Here is a 24,199-nt window from a genome sequence, read left to right as displayed (position 1 = left end):
AAATGTAACACAATTTCCTTAATCTCCTGTAGAAAACAACTTTCTAAAGTCCCCAGAAACAAACGTGCGTGTGTGTGACTTTGCTGTGACCATGTCAGCCCACTAGCTGAGTCAAAGCTTTTTCTTTTCTTTTTCTTTCTCTCTCTCTCTCTCTCTCTCTCTCTCTCTCTCTCTCTCTCTCTCTCTCTCTGTAAGGTATCACATGTCACCGCTGGGCCGTGCAGCTACAGTCAGTAGGGAAGTAAAGGCACTTCCTTCTTCCTACCCCACTGGCTGCACTCGAACCAGCCGCACACTAAATAGGAAGTGTGATTATTCGAGGCGATGGGGATCCGGAGGCTCGTTGGAAACTGTCTCATCTGACTTTGTGGTTTTGTTTTGTTTGTTTTTTTTGTTTGTTTTTTTTCTCTCTCTCTCTTGTCTTTAGTGAGAGTGACCGGGCGCACCGCCGAGCTGTAGTGTGTTCTGTTTAGTTCAAGCTGTTTTCTGTCACAATGGCTGCGACGTAACGCGCAACTTTTTTTTTTTTTCCTTTCTGGATGAACGAAGTGAGGTGCCGATAAGTTTTTTTTTTTTCACACATACATACTGACTCAAGAGGTGGAAGAAAAAGGAGATAAACAATGAAGAAACAGTTTAACCGCATGAGGCAGCTCGCCAACCAGACTGTGGGAAGGTGGGTGTTTGTTTCACCAGCATGCTGATGCGAGTTGGTGTCATGTTTTTATATATTGTTGCAGGGAGGACACAACACTGCTGTCTGTCTGTCAGGATCTCACTGTGTCAGTGTCATCTGTAGGAAGGGCCTTTTTTTTGTCTTATAAACACCTGAAGTTGTAAAAACAAAGACACTAAACCTGCCTAATATCACACGCACGTTGGTTTTCATTGATTTTAGGTCAATACAAAGAGTTTCCACGCTTGAATAAGTTTTCCAGATGTCAGTTTGAGGCTTTCCTTGTGAAAAATCACTTTATCAATTGGCCAGAGGCGTAGGAGGTGGGGTTTGTGTGGGTGCCCTTTAAAGCTGGGGTCCTCCCCCCCTGAGGAAGTTGTGGCCATCACACCCCAAATTTTCTGATTCTTTGTTGATTTCGTGCACTTATTCTGCTTCATTTCCTAGTGGGGAAGTGTGTTTATTCATGTAAAGGAATTGCCAATGTTCAGGCGCCAGGTGACAAGTAAAAATATAAAGTAACAATAATGATAATAACTTAATTTTTTTAGCACCTTTTAAAAAGTTACAAAGTTGCTTTAAGATGTGACAGATCAACAAAGAATCTGAAGTTATTGCGGTGGTGATCTCAAATATGAATATGAACAGCGGACAGTGTAACACAGGGAATTCAATAAGTAAATCTGGATTAACAAAACAAAGGTATAAACCTCTAAATCAGGGGCCGAAGGTAACTAAGGGCTCTCCAGAAAGAGGTTTGTCAAAATAAAAGTCCTCTACAAATGCTTCTTATCTCACCTGTCCTCCTCCTCTCCCCCGGAATCTAAGCCCATGAAATCCTTCTACCACCCACGTGTGGACGTCGGTGTCTTTATTAGAGTCAGGGCTGATGTAACTACATTCACTGTGTTTAGGCTGCCAGTTGGTTTTTAATTAACTGATTAACTGTTAGCTCTATTAGATGGTGAGGAGAAAAAAAGGGACAAAAATGCCAATCTGCAGGCACAAGACGATCTCTTCAAATGTCTGTTTTTGCCTGCCAATCGGTCAAAAATATAGTCATTTAAAAATCATATTAAAGTGAAAAAAGTAGTAAATTCTCTCACGTTAGATGCCAGAAGCAGCAAATATAAGGCATTTTTTGTCTAATGGAGTAACTAAAATGATGAATTGATTATTAGAACAGTTGCCAAGTGATTCTTGTCAGTTGACTATTTGATTAATTGACTAAGTTTTGTGCTCTAATTAGAATAATTAAGCTCTGAATTGCTCATTATGCCTGAAGGCAGTAATTCTGGGCACACAGAACCCACTTTCACATTAATAGTTTGACCTTTGTGCCTCGTCTTTATGGAATAACATCATATTATGGAGTTACTGCTATTTCTGCATACAAACGCATATTTACTGATGGGTGGTAATGCTGTCTGTTAGTTGTTAGCGCGCACACACACACACACACACACACACACACACACACACACACACACACAACCTCCTCCATCTCCTCAGGGGTTTCCAGCCTTGTGTTCTCCATCAGCGGCCCCCACTGAGACGATGTCTCCAGTTATTGCTGCATTAATGGTGTCTGCAGATGATGTTTCTTCACAATGACTTTTTTCCAACCAGTCGCCTTCAGCCGCTGGATTCCTCACATACATTCCTTCTTATGTTGTGCAACAGCAGTGAAAACTCCGCTGAGCGCAGTGACAACTCGAGAGGCAGAAGTGTTTAGAGGCGCACACCCACTGTGGATTACTGCTGCCGGGTAGAGTTGAAGACAGCCCTCTGGTGCCATTCAGAGCACAGCATGGTTAAAACAAAGTGGGAGTCAGGATGTTACATAAATGAAGGGCTGAGAATAGCAGCGTCATGGATAAAGCAGTGAGTTACTGTCAAGTTGTATCATTTTTTGTTTAGTCTGAAAAGCAGTTCAGGGCTAATCCATCAATTATATTCTCAATTAGAAGATTAATTGTTAGGCGTATAAAAAGGTTACAAAAATAGTGGAGACCCTTGATCAGTGTTTCCCAAAACCACAGATGACAAACTGATGTCTGATTTGTCCACAACTCAACAATATTTGATTTACTGTCATAGAAGAGCAAAGAAACCACAACATATTCATTTTTAAAAAGCTGGAATCAGACAATTCTTACTTTTTTTGCTCAAAAGATTTAATAGATAATCAAAATAAATGGCGATTAATTTAACAGTTGACAACTAACTGATAAATTGTTCAAGCTTCAGATTAAACTATTAAGTGTTTGGTCTACAGAATGTTCTAGTTTTGTCTAACAGACTATCAAAACAGTTGTAAATGAATTTTCCGTCAATCAGCTAATCAATTTCTGGACTACTTGCTGAAGCTCTACATCAGTTTGGTGACACAGATTTCAAGAAAATGCTTACAGTTACATCATTTTTTAAAATTTTTGTGATTGATTATTCTGCTTAAACTGGATTTAGGGAGATGACAGAAATCGCGAACCATCCTGATCCGACCACTGAAACCGATATCAGGAAGTGAAACATTCCGATATCTATATATAGGTAACACTTTTTGTTTTTGTTTGTTTGTTCTTCAAAAGTTGTGTCAGAGATTTGTAACAGAGGCAGGATATTTTACAGTGTAATGGCAGCGTATCACTGGAGTCACTGCCCACCATCGCTGACTACTTTCTGTAGTTGCTGTTAGCTTGTTGGCTCAGTTAGCAGTGCAGCTAGCTGGACTACCGGGGGGAGAGTTGGTGTTTACAATACTTGTGCAGGAGCTTTGGATTTAGGTTTTCAGGCACATGACTAGCTGGTTAGCATGCTAACAACAGTAGATATCTCTCTAACACAATACACAGACGTCGTGTCTTCACACTCTGTTGATAATTTTGGTTAATTGTATAAGGTTTAAACTAAAATTCTTGAGGATTACACTTTTTTGATTATGTTATTGCAAGCATCTTTATTTCTGCATTCTAACCTCTTCGAAAAAAATCCTTTTACGTCGATGCATATCGGACAGTTTCCACGCTGATACAGATATATCAGTCAGGCTCTAATACCGTCCTTCCACACTAGTTTTATTTCCACAAACAACACCACTATGAGTAAAAATGTCCGCCAACAACATTTAATTCCATGACTAAGACGCGACGATGACAACACGGCACAGACGCCAACATATGGTGCCACTTCGACTGATATGTAGTTAAAAAAAATAAAAGTTACCAAAATCTCTCTTATTTGTATCGACAATGAAATATGTATAAAGCTGTTTTTATTTCAGCGCAGCAGTTCCTTTTCTCACGCTGTCCATGACGTGTCAGGACTACACCGACCGTGAGCTCAGTCATGACTCGGAGGAACTTGCATCAAGTGATTTATTATGCCTGGATGCATTGCTTAGATTATCACCATCACAGCATCCCAAAACTGAAACATCTCTTTCTTCTCTTTGACTAAGATGAGACCAAACTGCTGAAACTGATATTGTAAAACCTGACTAGAAAAATAAACACAATGAGGTCAACTAAATATGATTAAAATGAACTATTTGATGCAGAGATGAAGACTAGATTTAAAAAAAAAAAAAAAATAGCTGACATAATTTACACGAAAAGGCAGTTTAGATTTTAATGCTCATTAACTGTGAAGTGATTGCCACCATCGCACCGTGACAACTGTTCATTGCACAAAGCCTGTGAACTTGTCTCCCTCGTGTTTGTGATGATGTGGTTTTCTGTTTGGCACAGGAAGGGCCAGGCAGGCACGGAGGGGTTTTTCTGTGGAGTAAGCATTTCTGCACTTGTTGTCGTGGACACAGTGAAGGGCTGCGGACATCAACGCAGTCACAGAGGGCTGTGTTTTTCTTTTTTTTGTTTATAAAGGGGAAGCCAGTTTCACTACATGTGATGAATAGGGAGGAAGCAGTTTTGATTTACATGCAGTTGGCTGCAGTGTTTATGGTGTCTTTTTGCATACCTGTGGGGAGATAGGCGTGCAGAGAATCATTTGTAAAGAACATTGATTTGGGGATGACAATGAACGCTTAGTGATCGAAAGTCCTGTTTACACAACACACTCTTTCTCGTTTCTCTTTCTCCCTTTTCTGTGTTGTTTCGCTCCAAGAGTCTGGGCTCCAGCATTGTGAGAGTTTATTCTTGGAACAATAGCTGCCGTCCAGAGTCGAGCTGCACTCCATTCAAATCAGTGCTAATTCAATATTGATAGGAATCTAAAGATTGCGCGTGCAGCTTTCTCCTTCTGAGGCGAGCCAGTGAGGCCCTAATGTGCAACGTGATCATGTTGGATCAGTGTGGAGGAATTCTAGCTGCAGATCATATCTCGTGACATCCAATACATCTGTCATAAATCTCAGCCAGTTTAAGTAACGAGCTGGGACTTTCTCACTTGAATGAATGGATTATCCTCCCTCTCTGTCTGAGTCTGTACAACATTTTGTATGTATATGTTCTCTTGGCTTGAGGAGATCCTCTCTGGGTGGGGTTTAGGGTCAGCAACCAACCAGAGAAGCACCTGTCGTTTGGAAAAACCAATGGCGGCTCCTTGAGAGGTTAGCATAGCTGCTGTTATAGCTTTAGCAACCAGAACTGGAGAATTTTTTTCTTCGCTGTTCTCCAACTGAGTTTAAGAGTGTATCACCAGGGTTTGCTGGTTTGTAGCACTCTCATACTGTTGATCTGGTTGGTAAAAGGTAGCCTGTGATAGACGCTGGTTCATAATCTTATTTTGGGTTACAACCAGAATAGGTTTTTATGCTTTAATGCTCAAAAAAGCTTTAAGGCTCCGCCTCCTGAATACCCAGTCTGCTGCGATTGGTCAGCTCACACATGCCTGAGTCAGTATTGCTCACTGTGTCCTGCAGTCACCTCTGCTGTGTTGGACTACTGACTACTGACAAGGCATTTCAGGAGCAGTGTTTTCTGTGGGAGAGAGGAGCTTGCTTTGGCGCAGACTTTGGGCTTTTTAACTTTAAAGACCTTTAATATACACAAGAACCTTTTATAAAACACTGCAAGAAAAGAAAAAAGCAAAACGACATAATGGCTGTCCTTTAAATCTAGTGCTATCGAAGAATAAGGGAAGAAGATTATGAATCTGATGAGATATTAGATGCCAACTACAGCTGCAGCAGGCAGTTATTTGTCATATTTTCATTTGGTCCATAGTAAAATGTTTCATTTTGTTGAATCGACTGCACAAAACCCAAAGATATCCTATTTACTACCACGAAAGACCAAGAAAAACAGCCAATATTCACATTTAAGAAACTTAAACCAGTACATTGTTGCCATTCAGCCCATTAAAAGATTATCTAAATGAAATAGTTGCAAATCATTGATTACATAAAGAAGGACATCTTGGCTTATCACTGATTCGCCGTCTTTTAGATGTCTTCTCCTGGCTTGAGCTGAGTGCAGCCCAAGGTGTTTTCGATTAACGCCGAGGGTTATTTCAGGCATTAGCGAGGTAAAGGGTGTAACTTACAGCAGCATTAGGTAATAACTCTAGCGTGGGTGAGGGTTAATTGATCCCTGTGAGATTTGAATCTATATTGTGGGCCTGCTCCGGTGGAGGGAGGGTCTTCAGGGATTTGTGTGCGTGTGTGTGTGTGCGCAGATGTATTATGTGTGCGCGTTGGTGTATTCATCGGATATCGAGACGGTAAGCGATGAGCTGGCTGGCCGGGTCTCAACAGCTCAGCAAGATTTAAAGGCGAGGAACAGAGAACAATGATTAGTCTTGGTGGAAATCTGCCATGAGGGCCTTCTCTTATTTCAGAGGTTGAGGAGGTGATTTCCTAGAAGTTTTGGAGTGATGTCATTGTCCTATTTCCCGCACGCACACTGCTACAATTCGCAGTTTTTCTCAGCGTGTTTTGGACGTCAACAATCCTCCACATCAATACACACACCTTGCTCCTGTTGCCACAACAAACACTGTGGAGATGATATGACAGGAAGCGTTTGTTCGGGGGAGAGAGTGGAGGAATCCGACAGGCCCATCGTGGAAAAACAAGCCTCGGGGAGCGAGCGGTGCATTTGTGCATAAATGTGGAGTATGCGTGTTAAGGGGGGGGGCACCCAGTGATTCCCGTGTTCTCCCTAACAAATTTCACATTGTTAACAGGCCTATCAGGGTTTTAATGTGCATGTGTGGATTGAGGCAGATTCTGCTCTGTGTGAGTTTGCTGCAGGCACAGACTGCAGACAGGTCGGGCCAGATAGTCAGATGGTCTCGTTTGCCGTGTTTCAACAGCGAGCTGGTTCTTGTTTAGCTGAAATACAGCAGAGTGCATCACAGGACTTCTGTTTGCTGCATTTTTAATTTTTTTTTGTCAAAATATTTCCATTTATTTAGACGCTTGAGATGTGCTCCCCTTATATATATGTTACATTATATTGTATTTCTCTATCTGATCTTTGCCTTCATGTTTGTGTTTTCCTCAACAGGGCTGAGAAGACCGAGGTGCTGAGTGATGACCTCCTACAGGTGAATATGACATTGTTCTCGTCCTTCACTGTACACGAAATTCATCAGGTTTTTTGTTGACGGTGGTGAATGTATCTCAAAACATGATGACACGCACTGTTGAGTGACTCATGACTCTCATAAAGCTGCCTCGGGGTATGTGAAGTGGAGCTGGTTTGTTATGGTGTGACCACTAACTGCCTCTGCAGCCTGATCTCGTTTAGACATTCGGTTAGTGAATATTAATCGGCAGCTAGTATTTTCAGTTCAGTCAGTTTCAGTATGATGCTGCGTGGCCTTTCTTTGACGTGTGTGTGACAGTAAACTGGACGTATTTAGGTTCTGGACTGTGAAATCGAACAAAGCGGGCAGTTCGAATACCAGTTGTGACAGGCAAGTTAAACAGTTTTGGCCATGAGGTAGGCAAGATTTGAAATGTGCAAACTTTTAATCCTCAGAGCACGGCCACAGCATTTTAAGCAATTTGTTCTTGTTTTTAAGACTTACGAGTACCAAACGAGCAAATCATAGAAAAAGAAAGGACAGACTCAAGTAAAGTAGATTTAAAATAAAATGTCATCAGTGCAATATCGCCATCCTGCAACTTCCTTAAAAAGAGCAGCTGTTGGCTTGCTTTTTCTCATATTTGCATTTGCGTACTCGCCCTTTAATCACTCGCGGTGCAGGGCCGGAGAGAAGGGGCCTGCTGCTCCGCTGGTCGTAGCCACGTCTCGCTCGTCACCTGCAGCAGACTCACCATCACAGCTCAGTGTCTGTAATTCAGCATCTTTCACCCATGAAAGCTGAAATAAGTAAAATACGGAAGTTATCAAAGGACTCACACGTTCTGCTCAATAAGGCTCTGTTAAAGCCATCATGCCTTAGCAGCGCATTGATGCCAAGTCTCTCTGCAGCCGCTGGCATTAGAAACAAAATTACTGGGGGAGTCTTTCATTCAGTAATGCCTCGCCAGCTTCATGGGCATGGCAGGGGAAAAAAAGGGCCTCATGGTTTTCCACTCGAGGCGAACCCTGGCGATGTCCCGTTATCTTGAAATCATACTGGATGTGCATCGAGTGTTTGTGTGTGTGTCTGTCTGTGTGTGTGTTGGGGGATGGGAGCAGACGCACTCTGGCTGGCAAAACTGTGAGATCACTGCTAGGAGAACAGTGTGAAGAAGACTTAAAAAAAGACTGAGACTGTGTTCAGAAGACAGGCACTTCTGTGACAGGGGAAAGTCAAGGTGAAGGCTGAACCCTCTCCGGTTTTATGACATGTGGCGGTGAACTATGGACTTCATGTGGTCTGCGCACACAGTAACGAACAGCACAAACAGCCGGCGCCAGCGAAAATGATTATTTCTTGTCGCAGAAGCAGATATACACGAGGCAGTTGTTTTTGCTTTGATCGAGACAATCATCGGAGGCTCGCGTTTCGCTCTGCTGATAGCAATAATAATTTCGGCACAGACTGACCCAGCCCTCCCAGAGAATGTTTCCTCCCGTCTTTGGTCCTCGTCCTGAGCGACAGGAGCTTTGTGCTGTGTTAGACATTCCTTCAGCGCCAGCTCTCAGCGAGGAATGCGACTGTCAGGCGGTCGGCATAGTGGAAGTGGCTGCACGTCTTTCGGCTTAACAACAACTTGAGCTCCAAAACGTCCGAATCTGTGGTTTTGGCAGTCAATCAGGACGCAGGAGGCTGCTGGCGGCCAGTCTCTCTGATATGCAAACCTGATTACAGTCATCTCTGTAAAATGTGCTGCTCGCGGTTTACTGAATCACAAACCAGTGAATCAGTTTCAACATTTTGATTTAATCAGACTCGCTTGGAAAGGTTTTCCCCTTCTTTCCAAACATGAGCAGAGAAAGAATAGTTTTTCCTTTACCCCCCCCCCCCACCACCACCACGTCCCCGCTCTCTGAACCGTCCAACCTGAAATTCGACACTATGATTTCCATGGTGTTGTAGTAGTCTTTTCTTTTTCCATTTTTCCGTCGTCCTTTGCATTGGCTGGGGCGCTCATCTTGTTTGGACACGTCCTGCCTCAGTGGGAAAGTAGAGGAAGCTCTCAGACCTGCCGGGCCTCATACGCTGCAGACAGAGTCAGGCTAGAACTGGTCCCACATCTCGATATTAGCAGACAGCCAGTGGTGGAGAGGAGCGCTGGAAGTCTGTACTCAAGCAGCAGATTTGTCCCTACGTCACGGTTTTCATGGGGCCTGTTTGTGATCAGAGGGCAGTTGGATGGTTTAGATATAGATTCAAATTGTACTCCATTCAAGTTTTAGTAACTAAAAGTAGCTGTGATTGGTTACTTCCACCCCCGAGTGCAACTATAATAAATAATACACAATGGGCTGTTACTGTTGGGAAGATTGGACCATACTTGCACCTGAGACTGAGTCTTAGGTGGGTATGTGACCTTACTGACATTTTGCCGTTGTATAGGGGTTGAATGTGCTGGACTGTTTCTTGGCTGGCCACAGTTACTTCCTGGGACCAGATGCATAAAACCCTGCGTATATTCACGACTCAAACTGTGTGATGCAAAGATGCATTCTTTAAGTCAGATTTATAGAGCATCCGCTGTGTTTGCCTGATTCTGTTTTATAAATGTCAGTTATTGTGGAAGCTATTGCAAACATGCACAAGCTTCCCTTTTCTCACTCACTATTACCCAGAAATCAATTGAGAAAGGAGGCTAGCTGTTTCCCCCCCTGTTCTGGGTATTCATGTTAACCTAAGCTAATTAGCTGCTGGCTGTAGCTTCATATTGTCATGAGACTGGTATCGATCTTCTCATCTAACTCTAGACTGTAGAGAGAAGGAGTGTGTTTCTTCCCAAAATGTCAAAACTATTTCCTGAAGCAAACACGACTGTTGTTGCATTTGAATCATGTTTCTGCTCCGTCATCAGTCAGCCAGACAATTAGCCGGCCATCCTGCCAACAAGGTCAGCCAGCGAGCCGGAGCAGCTCCGAGCCACAAAACAAAACTGCGTCCACCCGCCCTGTTCCTCTGTGACTCACTCGACGTTCCACATTTTCTGCTGTGGCGGGTCAGAGGTCGTCGGCTCGCTCTGTTTTCACTGCCGCCTGGAAAAGGAGGAAAAAAAAAAATGGCAGTGAGTGGCTTGTAAACCTTTGGACAGCTCCATAACTGTAGAGGCAGGCGGAAGGGATCGTAGAGCGGAGTGTGCGCCTGTCTGTTACTATGATCAGGGAGTTTTCCTGTGTGTGTGTGTGTGGTTTTTTTTCCCCTCCTCTTTTCAACTCTATGACTTCAGTTTGTCAGGGTGTTTCTCTGTGTGAGAGAGTTTGTTTCCATAATTGAGTTCCCCCCCCCAGAGGCAGCGAGGTCTGCTGTATGAAACTGGCTAATTGAAGGTTAAGATCTTCTGACTCTCTTTTTGTAATGAGTTTTTGGGTTAAAAGGAGGTTAAAGAGTATTTTTTTAATGACTGAATCTTTGCCAATATGTCATCACAGCCTCTACAGTGTAGGTCAAAAGAAGCAGATAAGCTACGAAGAGGTGAAGAGCCAAACTTTGAGCTCAACAGACTGTAATTCAGTATCAGAGACATGATATTTTGTACTTTTGGTTTACACTCATGGAAAACACTTTCCCATCAGCAGAGACAATCCTTATTCAGTCACTGCAGTCACTCCCCCACTTCCCTCCCCATTTTTTTTCATCCCTGGCGACGATTTTTTTTTGAGAGGTCTGGATCCAATCGAGGAGTCACCAGATAGAGCTAGACTGCCATGCATTCATCGGAGCCGGGGATCAGCTGAATGGCGAGCGAATCAATTGGATCCAGGCGAGGAAGCCGAGTCCAGCTGTGGTCTGGCACTGGAGCGTACAGCTGCAGGAAAGGGAGGAGGAGAGAGCGCAGGGACAGGGAGGAGGAAGAGAGAGGGAGACGGCGAATCAGTGAGGATGAGGGTGAAGGAAGACGACGGGGAGCAAGATGGGGATCAGACCGCAAAATGAGGAGGCGAATAGTGACGCTGCGGGATGTTTACACCGAAACAGGAAGAGGAAGTTGATACTTAAATCACAAACTGTTTGTTTGGTTTGTTGTAAATGCTTTGTTATACAAAACCTGACTGCTTTATGAATGACTGAAGACAATTTTCCCGCTAAAAGATACTGAACTGCAAGGTTAAAGGGGGGAAATGTAGAAATGTTAAGTTTAAAGCATTCAAATATAAAAAACAAACAACTAAAATCATCAACAGGTTGTGACGAAATAACTGTTTTGAACTCGCTTCTAAAACACTCCCCTGGTTGAGCTCCCCAGTCTGGGCTGCTAGCTGCATGGCTAACTGAGCTAACTAGTTAACAGCAGCTACAACTAGCAGCAGTTAGCAGATACTCTGGTGATATGACTTTGACTGGCAGTTGTCACATGGTCATGAATTTTGCGAGCACAAGCTATAAACTTCCCCATTGATGGTGCATTTGAGGACAGTCAGATGTTTTGGAAATTAATCAGTTGATTTAAGTGCTTTTTTGTGGTGTCTCTCCTTTTGTTTGGCGTAGCTATTGGTCCTGACAATGCAAATGGCATTTTTAATGTTAAAATGATTCAGATGCTTCTCTTTCCAGCTTGGGTATCTTTTCTCAATTTTTCATTTAGGTGCAAACACAAAAAACAGAGAAGATTATTCTGAATGAATGTACGTCATGACCTGAGGAATGGTCCGCAAAAAAACGCCGTCCGATATTCTAAATAACTGCTGATGAAGTGTAACCAGTAGATCAGGCCACCTCAGGCCTGTGGCAGTAATGTTTCATCTGTTTTCCTTCATCATATCTCTGTGTGCAGTCTTCGTATATTGAGACAAAGAAAGCTTCCCCTGTTCTCGGTAAAGACCACAATCCATCTGCCCGTGTTGCTTATCGGCCGCGAGTCCTTCCATCTGTCTGTCAGCGCTGCCTGTTGTAACAGAGCAGGGCTACATAAACATCATCGACATCCTCCATCATCTGTTCCGTAACAAGAGCAGGATGGAAAGTTTACAGATGGATGTACGCCGGTGCAGCCTCTGTGCACCTTTGTTGCTTCTATTCGACAGGAAATGTGTGATCTCCGCTCGCGGCAGTTTCTGATTTGGTTTATCTGTGTGTTGTGTTTCTAACACTTTGCTCCTTTATGTGCAGATCGAGAGGCGGATGGAGCTGGTGCGCCTGGTGTTGCACAACACGCACAAGAGGCTGGTGACCTGTCTGCAGGGTCAGCTGGGCACAGACACGGAGAAGAGACATGTAAGAAGCACTCAGCTGAGACTTGATTTTATCATTTTTATCTCAACCTGCTGCAAAGTCAGGATGTCTCTGTAAAAACCTGTAGTCCCTTCGGCTCATACAGACACTTAACAAGGGTGGATCACTGAGGCGATGTTGTCACTGTTAGCTAGGACCTGCTATCTCGTGCTATGAACTCGTAGCGTCTCCTCTTATGTAACGCGCTGATATGTGAGAGACTCAGGAGACAAGTATTCGGCGCTGGCCCGCTGCCAGCTTCAACTATCGCTGTACAGACAGAGACCCACCTCAGCCACAGGCGCGCACAATAAAACTGACAGGGAATCATGTCATATGTTGCTTCATCTTACTTTTTACGCTTCTTCCACACGCCTGCCTTCACATGTTTAACTTTACTAACCACAGAAAAAGTTGCCCTTGACGTCGCTGTCCCAGGCCATGCAGGAGGGCGGCAATCAGCTGGGAGACGAGAGTCTGATTGGGTGAGATATAATACAAGATGTTTGTTGCGTTTCAAGACAAGTTTCAGAAGCATTTATGGGTGCCTGTGTCAGGAAGAACATTGCATTGATCTTAATTAGCAAGACATACTGAAGGAAGTGATAAGTCATTTTTGTTTACATCCCTCTTTCCTTGTGCGAGCAGGAAGATGATGGATGTGTGTGGGGAGGCAGAGAGCAGGTTGGCCACTGAACTGATGCAGCATGAAGTCAATCTTGAGAGAGATATCCTGGATCCTCTCAACCAGCTGGCAGAGGTAAAGCAAAAAAAACTACTGTAGTGATCACTTCCGACCTGCACGTGTCTGTGTTTACGTTGCACATTTGCATATTTGTAGCTTTAAGCAAATGACTTCACCGAAACGTTCAGTGAGCCTGCAGAGGATCCAAACAAACTGTGTGTGCATGTTTTACTATCGTGATTATGTGAAATTCAGGATGGAATTTTGCATCTTTTTGTGTCATAGAAAATGTTGCCATGTTGATTTATTGTCAGAGTCGGCTGTAAACATTGATTTAATCATGAGCCTTGCTGTTTCTTTCACAGATAGAGATTCCGAACATTCTGAAACAGAGAAAACAACTTGCCAAGTTGGTTCTGGACTACGACTCGGCCAAGACGAGGTACGGCAGCTTACGGTTTGAATTCATTTATCCACGTTAGTTTCACTGTTAACCTCACACTTGGATTTAACAGAACGTTTTTTTCAATCACTCTGCTGAGAGGAGACACAAGTTACCGTCATTATAATGTGAGCTTACATGAGCTGTAGTGATTTTGTGAATCTGTACTTTCATGAAATCTCAATGCTTGCAACATGACAAGCCTACTTCCCTTTTTTCACTTTCTCCTGCTCTCTCTCTCGATCTTCTTGCCTGTGTCAGGGATACCCTTTAAATAGAGTCATCAGCAAGAGCAACTGTCTGTTTGCTGACTGACTATATATTTTATAATGAACATATAACAATGTATATTTATATAACGTCTGACACACAGTGTTTTCCTGTAGGAGAGAGAAACCTCCTTCGCCACCTTTTACATACACAAAAATGTTGTGAGACTGTTTTTTTGTCTAGGACATTTGTTTTGCTTTTTTTTTAAATGTAAATTTTGTGTACCTTTAATCTCAGGGAATGGCTGAGCTTATTTTTATGTTTTTTTTTTTTTTATTTCTACCAACAATGGCCTTAATATGTCATCATATAACTTTAATTGCACACTTCTATGTTCCATTAAGGATATTGAAAGTTGTTACTGCTGCTATCTAATGCATTGTTATGCAGATATTAACAAAATTTGTTCTTTTTATACTTTGTCTAACATAGATTTATTCAACCGTTGTACTGATGGATATACATATCAATTCATGTATTTGAGCCAGTATCGCAGGAATTTAACACCCTTTAAATTAAGAAAAAAATGTTTTCTCTCCATCGCTTGAACAGCAGGAACAATATGTATCTAGTCAGTCTGTGTTACATCTGTCATAGGTATTTGTCTTGTGCTAATAAATGAGCTGACGTTAACCAAATGAATTGCTGTAAAGAGCATTACACTCATACTTACTTACTGACATGCACAAGTTCCAATAATTCCACTGTGTGCAGGTATTACCAGGCAGCCAAGTCCAACAACCCGACCATGGCAGCTAAGGCCGACTCTCTCAAAGACGAGATGGACGAGGCTCTCAACAAAGTAGAAATATGCAAGGTACATGTTGTTTTAGATATCTACATTCCAGCCAGGGCCTCCTCGTCAGGTTAGGATCACATCTTATGAACCGCCTGAACAAAGGAGGCCTTGTATCGCGAGCGGATCAGGTACAAACATGCGATGCACATTATTAGGAGCATGTCATCAAAGGTCATCGCTTTGTCATCTGGAGTTCATCTGCTCTTAATGAAAAAGTTTGTGTACAGTAAAGCAGAAGGTTTAAGGTCGCTATACTGTCTTGCCGTGTATGGAACATATATTGTTTTCCCTCCGCAGGACCAGCTCTCTGCAGATATGTACAACTTTGCTTCCAAAGAGGGAGACTATGCACGCTATTACGTCACGGTGGGTGCTCCTCAGTTTAACATTAATGACCCAGAAGGAAAAATGGAAATGCGATGCAAATATGGTCCATTCCACTATAACCGTATTGTCTGCTGATGCCTGCCTCAGTATATCCAGTGATTTGTGCACATGACCTGTGTTTATGTTTGTGTGTCAGTTATTAGAGGCCCAGGCAGACTACCACCGGAGGTCTCTGGCAGCTCTGGAGGCAGCTATACCGACTATCCAAATACAGCAAGGTGAACGGCTCAAGATAAGACACTCAGTGAATCTGCCAGCAGTGACACGAAAGTCAACCTTTGCATGTCTGCTTTTAGTTCCTCATTTAACCCCAATGTAGTGGCAGCCACAGTTGCCCAAAGTGCAAATAAAGTTAGCTGAAACAGAGCCAACTCAGTGTTAGCAAAGCATTTCACACTGTGAAAGCACAGACAATTGAATAATTAATGCATTTTACAAGTCTTGTGACTTTGTCACCGCTGCAGTTGTAATGGGAATTGCATCTTTCGACCTCAGACTCTAAAAGAGTCCTTGCATTAAAACTGATTTCTCCGGGAGAAAGCCGGTTTCTTGGCTGCAGTGTTTGGTTTCTAATCAGCTTTTCACAAGTGTGCATGTGCACGATAAAGACCACAGAAAGGTGTTACGGCAAAGGAGCGATTTGTTACACAGAGATTCATTTTGGTTCGAAACGATTGGCTTATCCAAGTCCAACTTACACTAAAACCACGTAGCTTCAGGGTAATTAAAAGTGAAGACAGAACCTTGCTTGTTCGCTGATGATGCTTTTCTCTTCCAGACTCCTGGATGGAGAAGCCGGCGTTCGGCACGGCTCTGGAGGAGCACCTGAAGAGGAGTAACCGCGAGATCGCTCTGCCCATCGAGGCCTGCGTCATGATGCTGCTGGAGACCGGCATGAAGGAGGAGGTATGGATGGAGTCATGTCACAAGAGAAAGGAGAAGGAAGAGAGTTTGGTAAAGTAGGGCAAAGTTGAAAGTTTAATTAACCAGAAATGTCTTCTTGACATAAATTTGTACCCGTAAAAAACTTCCCCGCTCCGCTCTGTCAGAGCTGGCAGGAGATATGGGTCGTGTGGACTGCGCGTACAGTCTGGAAACATCTGCAGCCAACTTGTGGTCAGTTAGTCTTGAGGCTGCGTTATGAGTGAGTGTGTGTGTGTGTGTGTGCAGGCATCTGTTGTCCATTAGCACGCTCACTATTACACAAATTCAACTATATCACTAGACTCCCCAAGAAGGACTATTTTTATTAATGGAAACAAAAAGTCCTGCTGTATTTCTGTCCGGTACTCATCCCGAAAGAGCCACATCTCCATCGTCTTTCTCGGTCATTCAGCGGACCGGTTATAAACTTCTCCTTTTCTCATACCGACCTGTACTCACTTCTCTAAATACAGGATTGAAACCAGTCACCTATGTCTATCAATACAAAGCCCTGTCTAGTCATTTACCTCTTTTTTTTTTTTTTTTTTTTCCCCACAGGGTCTCTTCAGAATAGCAGCCGGAGCTTCGAAGCTGAAGAAGCTAAAAGCGGCGCTGGACTGCTCCACCTCGCAGCTCGAGGAGTTCTACTCCGATCCCCACGCCGTCGCCGGTACAGCCTCTTCTACAAATCCGCAAAGAGTAAAAACCATCTGGTCCAGATCATTTTCTCATTCGCTTTTCTGTTCACACACAGGAGCCCTGAAGTCCTACCTCAGGGAACTTCCTGAACCTCTAATGACTTTTGGCCTGTATGACGAGTGGACACAGGCCTCCAAGTGAGAAGACACACACACACACACACACACACACACACACACACACACACACACACACACACACACACACACACACACACACACACACACACACACACACACACACACACACACACACACACAGAGAGACAGACAGACATGACTCTCTTAATATCCTGTAACACACACACGTTCTGTGTAACAAGCATTAAACACGCACCTGAGGCCGTGTGTGCTCTCTGGTTGCGTTAGATATTTTAGTACTTGTTCATGAAGGTGATATATTTTGTGTGTGTGTGTGTTTGTGTGGTTTCAGTGTGTCCGACCCTGACAAGAGGCTGCAGGCGTTGTGGGTGACATGTGACGGTTTGCCTAAGAGTCACAAGGCAAACCTCAGGTAAGGGCGTCTTCAGCTCCGATGTGCTCTGTTCATATGACGTGTTGTTTCTAAAAGTATATCAGTGCCGTGCCGAATGTATGGAGTTAATTTCTGCTCTGTTTTTGACGCAGTTTAACGAGTCGTACAATTGAAACCTGTCTTACTAGTTCGACACAGACATCTCAGCGGAGCGCTCAATTCTGCTTAGAACGTTGTTTCTCAACCTGCATGCGGTCATGACCTCACAAGACGTCTGAGGCGAGGCAAAGCAAGCAAGGTTTATTTATAGCACCATTCAGACGCATGGCAATTCAAAGTGCTTTACTGAGACATAGAAATGCATTCAAATAAGACGCTGAGAAAATGCATTTATCAAAACGAGAGAATTGCGCTCTACTGGGTGCTATTCTAGTTTATTGTAATTACTCTCTGATAAATGGTTTTATGTTATTCAGCAGGGTCTTTCAAGGCCAATCAGGAGGCTAAGTTTGGGAACCATTAGCTTAGCATATCAGTTAGCTGAAAAGCATGTAATGTAAAGCTGTTACTGTAGCTTAGATCTTCCCAGCTGTGCTGTAGTCCATGAATTGAATTACTGATGAGTCAAAGAAGGGATCAATGTCCTGTGTGATTCTCACACCACAATTCTGTATATTTTTAGCACAAGCTAACCAGCTAACCAAGGTCAGGCCTGGGAACTGTCAACTTACAACATTATTTAGCCAACAAACATGTAATGAATAATGGCTTCCGGAGCTTGGAGGTTTTTAAAGCAAGGGGACTCTGTTGCAGGTATCTGGTGAAGTTTCTGGCCAGACTGGCTCAGGACAGCGACGTCAATAAGATGACTCCCAGCAACATCGCCATCGTCCTGGGGCCCAACCTGCTCTGGGCTAAAACTGAGGGGTAATAACTCTGATCTGTTTCCTCATTTATGTGAACTTTCCGAGTACAAAGTGAAGCTGGGGCTGATAAATCATCCCGTCTGTGTGTGGTCGTGTTCAGGACGCTGGCAGAGATGGCAGCAGCTACATCTGTCCACGTGGTTGCCATCATTGAGCCCATTATCCAGCACGCTGATTGGTTCTTCCCTGAAGGTAAAACATCTGTTTGTTTAATATGCAAAGTATTTTTTTTAAAGGCTTCAAGGACTTGTACCTCTTAATTCCTCAACTACAACTATACTTGTCTAATCTACTGTTCATCCCTCACATAATTTTCACCATCTCTTCTCCATTTGTTTCCAACCATCTTTCCTCCAGAGGTGGAATTCAACGTTTCGGGCATGTTCGCCTTGCCCTCCCACCCGCCCACCCCAGATCCCGAACCCAGCCTGGATAGAAAACGCCCCGGCAGCCTGGTGGGGCAGGACGGGGACAGTCACACCCCCCGTAAAGACAGGTACCTGTCTCGCCCCAACCTCAGCCTCAGCCTGCCCCTCACCCTCCCGTCCCGTCCCAAGACACTGAGCAGGCAGGAGTCGCGGGGCCCGGCCGTGTCGGCCCTCTATGTAGTGGCCAACGAGTCCATCACAGTCACTGAAACGCCCACTGAAGATCTGCCCAGTCCAGACTTCAAAGCTGTGCCGTAGTTCAACGTAGCTCCCATGAATTTAATTTACTGACAAGTCAAAGAAGGGAATGATGTCATGTATGATTTTTGCACCCCATTTCTGTTATGTTTAGCTTATTAAGCACAATCTAATCAGTGTTGTTTTCCTCAAGGTTCATACTGAACATGATGAAAAAGCAGCTCTCTTTCAGCCTATTTGTTTTTTATGTTTTCAGTGTCAACTGGATACCATTTTTTGTCTACAGCTACAATTCTCGTGTGTTACTCTTGTGTACTCTTGTGTTATCGCCTCCTTTTTCCAATTAAAGCTTAGGTCACACTGTAGGTTGCTGGTTTTATGTTCTGTGTGGGCTTCCTCTGTTGCATTTTGTTTGTATGGTGTTGGCATCTGTCTCTCCTCTGTCCCCGCAGAGACGTCGCTGCTCAAAGTCATTCTATTTTAAAGGTCACTGTCATGTGGTTTTATGTCCTCTTTGGGTTCTTGTTTCTGAGCTGGTTTCTTTGAACTCAGGAAGTGGAGTCTCTCTCTGTCTCTCGCACCATCTCTCTCTGTCTGTCTCTTGTCTCTCTCTCGGTCTCCTGCCCTTTTCATTCTGTCTGACGGCGTATGGTTTGCCCTCCTGAACTCTCTCCCCTCTCCCCCCCTTCCCTAGCACTGTTAACAAACAGCCGGAGCCCGCTCCACGTAGAGCCAGCGCTGTAAATAGAAAGCACCCAACCTCACCCACCTTCCAACCCCCACTGCCCCCTCTGGAAGCCGGGGTTCCTGCCCAGCCTGAGCCCCAGCCCCAGTTTCCGTCCCTGGCTACAGAGGCTGAGCAGCCTCTCCTGAGCAGTGGTGGTGGTGGTGGTGGCGGTGTTGGAGGTGGTCTGGGTGGTGGGGTCCAGGTAGCCACAGTGAAACCTCAGGTTCAGGTCCTCAGCGCAGAGGAGAGCAGGTAAGGAGGAGCGAGCTGAGGTAGCAACAGTACTCCACCGCCTGCTCGCAGCCAATCACCCGGAGTCAACCTTTATGTGTTTGATTCGTGTTTGAGTTCCCCAATCAGATGTCATAGAAGAGAAAATTCTAAGAGTAACAATGTCCTTGTGTCCACAGCTTTTAATTTGCCTTCATTTTTAACAAATTAAGAATGTAATGCAACAAAAATCACATGATGCTTTGTTTACCGACGACCTTTATCCTGCTTGTTGTGATGATTGACCAAGCTCAGTCCATTTGTTAAAAAACATACCCCCTTCCTCCCTGCCTGCTTGTCAGCGTGTCTGTCTGAGTGACAGCTTTTTGTGGCAATGACTGATTTTGCATGTAACACATGACTGAACAGACTTCTGAATTTTGCATCCTCTTTTCGAATTGACAGTTTTTTTATGAAGCCATTTCTAATGTGATAACCCTCGTTTGACTGTAAATATATTTGTCTCTATACTCTATGCATGAGTTCTTGCACCAGTGCAGCACTTCCTTGTAAAGCACAGACAACATGTCGGTGGAGTAACATCTAGATTTGTTGTATTTCCACAGCCCAGCCCGTGAGCTCATGTCCACACCCCCTCCCCAGAGGAATGGTTCGTTCCACCTTACAGTAGGAACCCCCCACTCGCAGGGTGGATCCAGGGGGCCCAGTCCACACATGGTTCGCAGAGGTGAGAGAATGTACATTTGTATTGCCATTAGGGCTGCAACCAGTGACTCATTTCATCATGTTATCTGTTTAATCATTTAAAGGTGCAGTATGCAAGAATTTTTAGTTTAAAGCAATGGTTTATGTGGAAATTGGCATTTTGTGCAATTTGGTGCCCCCCACAATTTCTGAGTGCAACGCCACTGTTTATAAATACAAATCCCAGGTCTGGAACAGTTTCTTTTAGATGTAATGTAGGGGTTCACTACAAACAAACAATGTTATGTTTCGAAAAACATGTATCTAGAAATATAAATGCATGTAAATCTGTGATCCTGTTATAACGTTCGCAGCAGGTAGCCCCTTTTAATCGACTAGTTGTTTGGTCTAAAAAATATCATAAGTGGTAAAAAATGTTGATTGGTTTTTCACAAAACTCAAGGTTACATCCTCAAATCTTGTTTTTACCGCAACCCAAAGATATTCAATTTATTATCATAGAGAAGAAAAGAACCAAGAAAGCATTCACATTTAAAAAGCTGGAATCTGATTAATCTCTTATTCTAAAATTGTACCTTAAGGTGAAATATGTAAGAATTTTAGTGTAAAACATTCAAAAATTAACTCTCATTATTAACAAAATGTGAAGAAATAAGAGTGTTGATGTTATGTCAAAGATATCGATGTATTATGTTGCAAAGATATCTACTGTTAGCATGCTAACAATGACAATGAAATGACATTGACAACTAATCTGTCGATTGTTGCAGCTCTCATTCCCCTTATTTAGTAGTGTATCATTAATAAAATGTAATAATTATGTTTACCTCTGAAGGCACCAAGAAGCAGGCCCCAGCACCGCCCAAACAGGCCAGCCCCTTCGCCTCCCAGCCTGGGAACACCCACCCGCCTATCACGCCCCGACGCAACCCCAGCAAAGACAGCCTCATCCACGCCCCGAGCCACCCGCCCCCACAGCCTCCACCAGCCCACCAAGCACAGGGGGAGTCGGAGCCCTCCCCTCCCAGCAGCCCCACCCCTCCCGACACTCCGCCTCACGATGGATCGCACTCCAACCCGCTGTCTTACCACCACTCCGGGTCTCTCCCTCGCCCCTCCAGACCAGCTCCCAGACCGCGGCCCAGACCCAGCATGCCGCCGCCCCCGCAACCTGCTGCGAATGACAATGGTAATGGCATCTGCAGCTCCGCCTCCAAGATCATAACAGGTACAACTGCTTCCTGTGGTTACATAATACAGATCGTGCTTTTGATGCACATTTGGCCAGTTAAAAGGTGAACCTTAGACACATTGAGTGTGTTTGGCCCATTTCAGAATCCTATACAACATATCATTGTATTAGAATTATTGATGCATAATGGTCTACTTTGCTTTGTTTTACTCTAACATGAATTTCTCCACAGGGATCAGTCTTTATCTTTACCTATAATAATACATGTATTTGGTGATCTTATTTTCTGTTAATAATCTGAATCTGCAGCTTAAGTTTTCAACTTAAAGTGTATAAAGAACAATATTTGCCTATGAGTCTTGGTGGAGCAGAAGTATAGAGTAGCAAAGTTATTCCAAGAATGCAGTAAGTCAGAGAAACAAGGAGTTTCCTGTTGATGTCGTGAGCAGCTCTTGTGTTCTTCAGTGCAGTTTAACACCGTTCAACATGATCTCCTTTCTGCAGACGTTGCCACGACTTGAAATCACTTGCTGCTCGTCTGCCGATACTGTGTTCGGTATCGAGTGATTTCAGCCTCCTCTCAGGGCGTCTGTGTAGTTTCCTGGCTTTTGGTTTCACTGTGTGTCATAGTGGCTCACACACTAAATTGTAACTGTGGTGATCTAATGCATGACAGAAAATGTGTAAATATTGCAGATGTCTGAGCTGCTGGCCTGCCTGTAAGATGAGCTTTGCAAGGCAGGTAACGGTAAGGATCTGATTGGCTGATGCCTCGCTTCTGTGTGCACTGCATGCGTGTGTCAGTGGGGTCTGCTCCCTTTTTCTTGTGTGCGATGGCTGGCTGTGCACATACTGTATGCATATATTCATGTATACAAATGTGCCTTTTTCTTGCACTTTAACCCTGCTGTGCAGCAAAACTAACATGCTTTAATTTCCGACACCGTCCTGACAGTTTTCTGTGCTAACTAACATGCGTTTAAACCCACTAAACCGACTTCAAACTGACCGTGTGCTGTTATCCTGTACGTGAACTTCCTGAACATGGAGAAATGTGTCGCATTAAAAGATTAACACACCAAGGATACTCTTCAACAACCACTATGCCTCTAAAAATGTGGTACTTTTATGCTGTATTGACTAAATTTGACAGAAAGATCAATCCTTGGTGTCTTACTGAGTGTGTACAGCTGGTGTGTGTGCCCCCGGTTCTGCTTGAGCTCAAGTCCAACACAGATTTATGTGATGACTCTGACTGTTAACTGTCCTGCACAGACGGAGGCCTGGTCCTAAAGGGGATGGGACGAGCCCTCATCCCCGAGGTGGTTGAGGACCAACAAGGGGAAGGCTCTGCTGGACAAGAGCCCGCTGCTGCCGCCGCTACCATCACCACCACCACCACCACCTCCTCAGCCCCGCCCCTAGATCAGATCCAGACAGAGAGCACTGCTCTGTGAGGGATCATCCAAAACCCTCCTTCGAACAGATATGTTCAATTATCAGACAGGTAACTCATCGGTTCGCTCCAACTCTTCACGCACACGATGCCAGACTCGGCTGCCTTTTCTTCTGTTTCCCCACCGAGACTCAGACCAGAAACCTCATCTTGCAGTGGTGCTATAAACCACACAACTCCTGTCCAGCTTTTAGACTTCATATCGAACCCCACTTTGTTCTGTTTACTGCTGGGTATTTTAAGATTGGACTGCAGAGCCTTGCTAGACTCGAGGGCTCATGGGACAGCAGCTGAACTCGGGGAGTCTCCTACTGCCTTTTAAAAATGTCGCCATCGATGCTACAGGCTCAGTGCCATGAATGTTTTTTGGAGACGGAAATCTGGTTTTAGCACAAGGTCAGACCTGACGACCAGTATTTTAATATTCAGCAACACAGTCGTGCGGTGATCGCTGATGATTTATTTACCATGAAACACAATCACGTTCCGGCGTTCTCATAATCATTTTCCACTTTGTCAGTTTCAGCTGACTTTTCAATATGTGCCAAACACTTCAACATAAAGGACCAAAGAAATTGGCCAAAGGAAAATTGACTAAATTAAGAGCTGCTCGGCTTGTGTCATGGTTGCTAATGACCAAATATTTTGGCAAGAGTGCAATATAACAATGCAGTTGTCCTCGAGTGGTGTCCTCTCCACAGCACATACCTGTATGCTGTAATTTTTTTGGTATTCCAGGTAGTTCTCATGATCCAGTAAGGGTAGAATTTAATTTTGTTTTCCATCTGAATTGTATTTGATTTTTAGCTGAATTTATTTCTTGGATGATTTTTATCATTAAAAGGGATTTTTTTTTCTTACAAACTGATTGTGATAACTTGTACCTGATCACTCCCACTCGAGCTCAAAGCTACAACCAAATGCAGCGAAATGATAATTAAATTCCTCTTTGTGTATTATTATTTTTTTAATGCAGCTGATGATCTTTACCTTGTTGGGGTGTGTTTTTCAGCTTCTTTGATTTATGGTTTCTTTGTATTTCCTCTTTTTTTCAGCATTTTTATGTTGGCTTTTCTGCACATAAGGCATCATACAATGCATCATTACTCTTGATAATTAAAGATGGTTCAACATTTTACAGTGTTGTCAGCTTCTTATCAGTTGTTTGTCATTTTGTCAAAAAAGTAATAGTTTTTATAATTCTTTAAACAAAGTTGGATAAA

The 24,199-nt window shown here is 43.7% G+C and overlaps 1 protein-coding gene across 3 annotated transcripts; it reads left to right on the top strand.

Annotated features, from left to right (window-relative positions):
* The first annotated feature begins 217 nt into the window (after positions 1-217).
* Positions 218-24,114, top strand: arhgap17b (Rho GTPase activating protein 17b). 3 transcript variants are annotated; one of them, XM_037088978.1, is made up of 21 exons: positions 218-676; positions 7,147-7,186; positions 12,332-12,436; positions 12,842-12,918; positions 13,082-13,193; positions 13,484-13,560; positions 14,545-14,647; positions 14,927-14,995; positions 15,153-15,234; positions 15,795-15,922; positions 16,499-16,610; positions 16,695-16,776; positions 17,072-17,152; positions 17,927-18,040; positions 18,140-18,231; positions 18,397-18,535; positions 19,360-19,644; positions 20,229-20,350; positions 21,164-21,556; positions 22,217-22,268; positions 22,796-22,936. In XM_037088978.1, the coding sequence occupies exons 1-20, from the start codon at positions 624-626 to the stop codon at positions 22,222-22,224; spliced, it is 2,274 nt and encodes a 757-aa protein (XP_036944873.1). In that variant the 5' UTR covers positions 218-623; the 3' UTR covers positions 22,225-22,268; positions 22,796-22,936. The 3 variants fall into 3 exon arrangements, with proteins under 3 accessions (XP_036944873.1, XP_036944872.1, XP_036944874.1); XM_037088977.1 differs by lacking the exon at positions 22,217-22,268 and having other exon boundaries at positions 22,796-24,114; XM_037088979.1 differs by lacking the exons at positions 19,360-19,644; positions 22,217-22,268 and having other exon boundaries at positions 219-676; positions 22,796-24,114.
* Positions 24,115-24,199: the final 85 nt, after the last annotated feature.

The sequence above is a fragment of the Acanthopagrus latus genome, chromosome 23 (assembly GCF_904848185.1).
Source record: "Acanthopagrus latus isolate v.2019 chromosome 23, fAcaLat1.1, whole genome shotgun sequence".
In the NCBI taxonomy this organism is placed as follows: domain Eukaryota; kingdom Metazoa; phylum Chordata; class Actinopteri; order Spariformes; family Sparidae; genus Acanthopagrus; species Acanthopagrus latus.
Note: the sequence above shows the minus strand (reverse complement) of the source record. Positions and strands in the feature narration are given on the sequence as shown.